The 2851-nt window shown below is 65.1% G+C and overlaps 1 protein-coding gene across 1 annotated transcript in view; it reads left to right on the forward strand.

Moving 5' to 3' along the window:
* The first annotated feature begins 2101 nt into the window (after positions 1 to 2101).
* Positions 2102 to 2851, forward strand: part of CADM4 (cell adhesion molecule 4) — a 9402-nt gene continuing 8652 nt past the window's right edge. Inside the window, exon 1 of the mRNA XM_019541207.1 lies at positions 2102 to 2227. Within this exon, the coding sequence (XP_019396752.1) occupies positions 2164 to 2227 (64 nt within the window). The 5' untranslated portion in view covers positions 2102 to 2163. The remainder of the gene's footprint in view (positions 2228 to 2851) is intronic.

Genomic DNA, 2851 nt, shown 5'->3' on the forward strand with positions numbered 1-2851 from the left:
TTGCATCATTCAGACTCGTAGAGTTTCTTGGCTCGAGATGAACCCGGCACTCAGGGCAGGTCTCAGCCTGGGATGTAGATGTAGGGGGGCACCGCTCCTGCCACCTCCCCAGTGGAGTTGCCTCCAAACGAGGACTCTGGAAGTTCCTTGTTTCTCCTGAAAATTCTCCCTGCTTTGTATCAAGGTGCCCCCTCCCCTGCGCTTGCACCGGGCCTAAGAGGTGAAGGCTAAGGGTACCTGTGCAGGGCAGTAAGCTCCCACAGTGACGGCACCCGGGGAAGAGTCGTGGGAGACCAGCCGGGCGCCCCAACCTGTGGAGCGGGTTCTGGCAAACCGTTGCCAGGCACACAGAGGCTACCCGTTGTGAGTCCCTCCCGCCTGTGCCGGCAGGCTGTGACTTGTTGCTTTGTTCGCTGCTTGGAGGTAGCGTGGGCATGAAAGCTGCTATACACAGCCAGGCTCTGGCCCATTCTCGCAAACCTCTGTTGATTGATTCCTTCTTTCCTCCTCTCCTTCCCATCCCCAGGGCAGGCGGGGGTTGATTCCTTCTTTCGTCTCCCCCCCCGCCACTCTAGGCCACCCTGGGGCCTTTGCTCCAGGACCTGGGCCTGCAGGGACAGAGGCTGGCCCCATCCCTCAGCCAGGGAACAAACAACAGGGAGGATCTACACCGAGGCAACAGATTTTCCAGGCTCCGGCCTGGAAATCAGCAGTGCCTCCCGGAAGCTGCTTGGCATGGGGCTCGACAGTGGGGGATGTGTCATGGTGCATGGGGAGGTTGAAGGGGCACGGACCCCCACCGGGCTTGGCATCACCTCAGCTGGGGATGCCAACCCCACATGTGCCCCAGGACCATGGTGCAGGCACCCAGCCCAGGCCCCTTTGCTGCCAGAGGGCTCCGAGCTTGAGAACCGGGCCCTGTGGATGCAAAGCTGTGGTGGGCTCTGTGGTCTGCTTCGCAGGCAGCCCCTGAGCATCTCTCTCTGTGATGTGGCAGCATCAAAGACCCTGCAGCACTATGGTGAACTTTGCCCACATCCTGGAAGAAAGAAACCGGCTTCCCCCGCAAGGGGGCTGGGGGGTCAGAGCTCTTTTCCATTCCCTTCCACCCCCCGTCTGCATGGCTGTTTCTCCATGCATACTGCAAGGGGAGTGCTCTCCCGGGAGCCTCGGTGGGCCGCATGGGATGGGTGCTGGGATCCTCATGCACACTGGGTTGGGGGCAGCCTGGCCACTGCCGGGGGAGCTGCACGCTCCCTGCCTATCCACCCATGATAACAGTTGAACAGCCACTCTTAACGGCCTGGGCATTAGATGATCTTTGCTGAATTATTAAACAGTAAAACCCCACGTGAGCAGCACTGAAGGGGACATGATGGCTCGGCTCTGGCGGCATAGAGGCAGGTCAGCACCTTGTGCCCCAGAGCTAGCACGGCCCAGTGGAGCTGCCCATCACAGCCCAGGACCCTGGGGCACTGGGTGCAGCCAGGCCCCGCTGCAAGTTGCCTGGGTACCCAAGGGGGTGTCGCGGTATGGGCTGGTGTCCCGCAGACTCACCTGCCCCGCTTTCGGGAATCCTTCCCTGGCACTAGGGTGGGGCTGGCCGGTGGGTGTGCCAGGACACTGGGGTTCACAGAGGACGGCATCTTGTGCAAATGTGTTCTCGCTCTAGGGAGCCTGGGGTTTATCGGCTGCATTATTGCATCAGGTTCTCTGAACCCCAGACGCCTGCGTCCTCCCCTGCTCTGGGAACGGGGTGGGGGTCCTGGAAGCTGGGGGTCTCGGGTGAGAACAGGGGGCTGGAAGCCCAGATGCCTGCTCTGGGAGCGGGTGGGGGTCTCAGGTGGGCACGGGAGGGCTGAGCCCCCACACCTGGGCTGTCTCCCCTGCTCTGGGAGTGGGTGGGGGTCTCGTGGGCACGGGGCGGCCGAGAGGCCGGGCGCCGGGTCTCCCCTGACCTGGTCCCTCCTCCCGTCCATGCCTCAGTTTCCCCGCCCCGGGCGGGGCTCTTTAAAACCCCTCCCGCGCCGCTCCCGCATGGGACTTGTAAACAGTGGCCGGGCGGGGCCCCGCCCCCGCCGTTGGCCCGCCCCCCGCATCTCATTTGCATACATTAGGCCGCGGAAGCCGGGCGCGGGTGGCAGCGGCGGCGCGGGACGCACGATGCCGGCGGGGCTCGGGCTCGTCCTCGTCCTCGTCCTCGTCCTGCTCCGCGCCGCGGGGCCAGGTAGGAGCGTGCGCCGGATCGGGGCCTCCGGCCCAGCCCCGGGGCCGCACCCTGCGCCCGATGCCCACCTCCCCCAGCCCCGCAGTGTGCGAGCCCGCGCCGCGCACCGCAGAACAAAGCCCCCCCCCGCGCTGCAGCGCCGCGCCTCTTTGTTAAGTTCCCCTGCCCGGCGGCTGCCCACCCCCCGGCCTCCCCGGCGGCGCGTGTGGCTATGGGGGGCTGCAACCCCCCGCCCGGCTCCTCCTGGGGTTGCGGGGCTGAGCCCAGGTGCTCTAGTTACATATGGAGATGCGGGGGCTGCAGCCCCCCCAGATCCTCCTGGGGTTGCGGGGCTGAGCCTTGGCACTATAGGCACATATGGAGATGGGGGGGACTGCGGGGCTGAGCCCAGGCGGTCTAGGTATATATGCATATGGGGGGCTGCAATCCCCCCTCCCTCCCCAAGGTCCTCCTGGGGTTGCAGGGATGAGCCCAGGTGCTATAGGTATATATGGATATGGGGGGCTGCAGCTCCCCCCCCCCGCACCTCCTGGGGCTGCAGGGCTGAGCCCAGGTGTGTATGGGTGCAGGGGGGTCTCCTTTGCCTTCCTCTGTTCCCCCTCGTCCTCCTGCACAAAGCCTGCC

Source organism: Crocodylus porosus, unplaced genomic scaffold (genome assembly GCF_001723895.1).
Source record: "Crocodylus porosus isolate Cpor-Errol unplaced genomic scaffold, CroPor_comp1, whole genome shotgun sequence".
In the NCBI taxonomy this organism is placed as follows: domain Eukaryota; kingdom Metazoa; phylum Chordata; order Crocodylia; family Crocodylidae; genus Crocodylus; species Crocodylus porosus.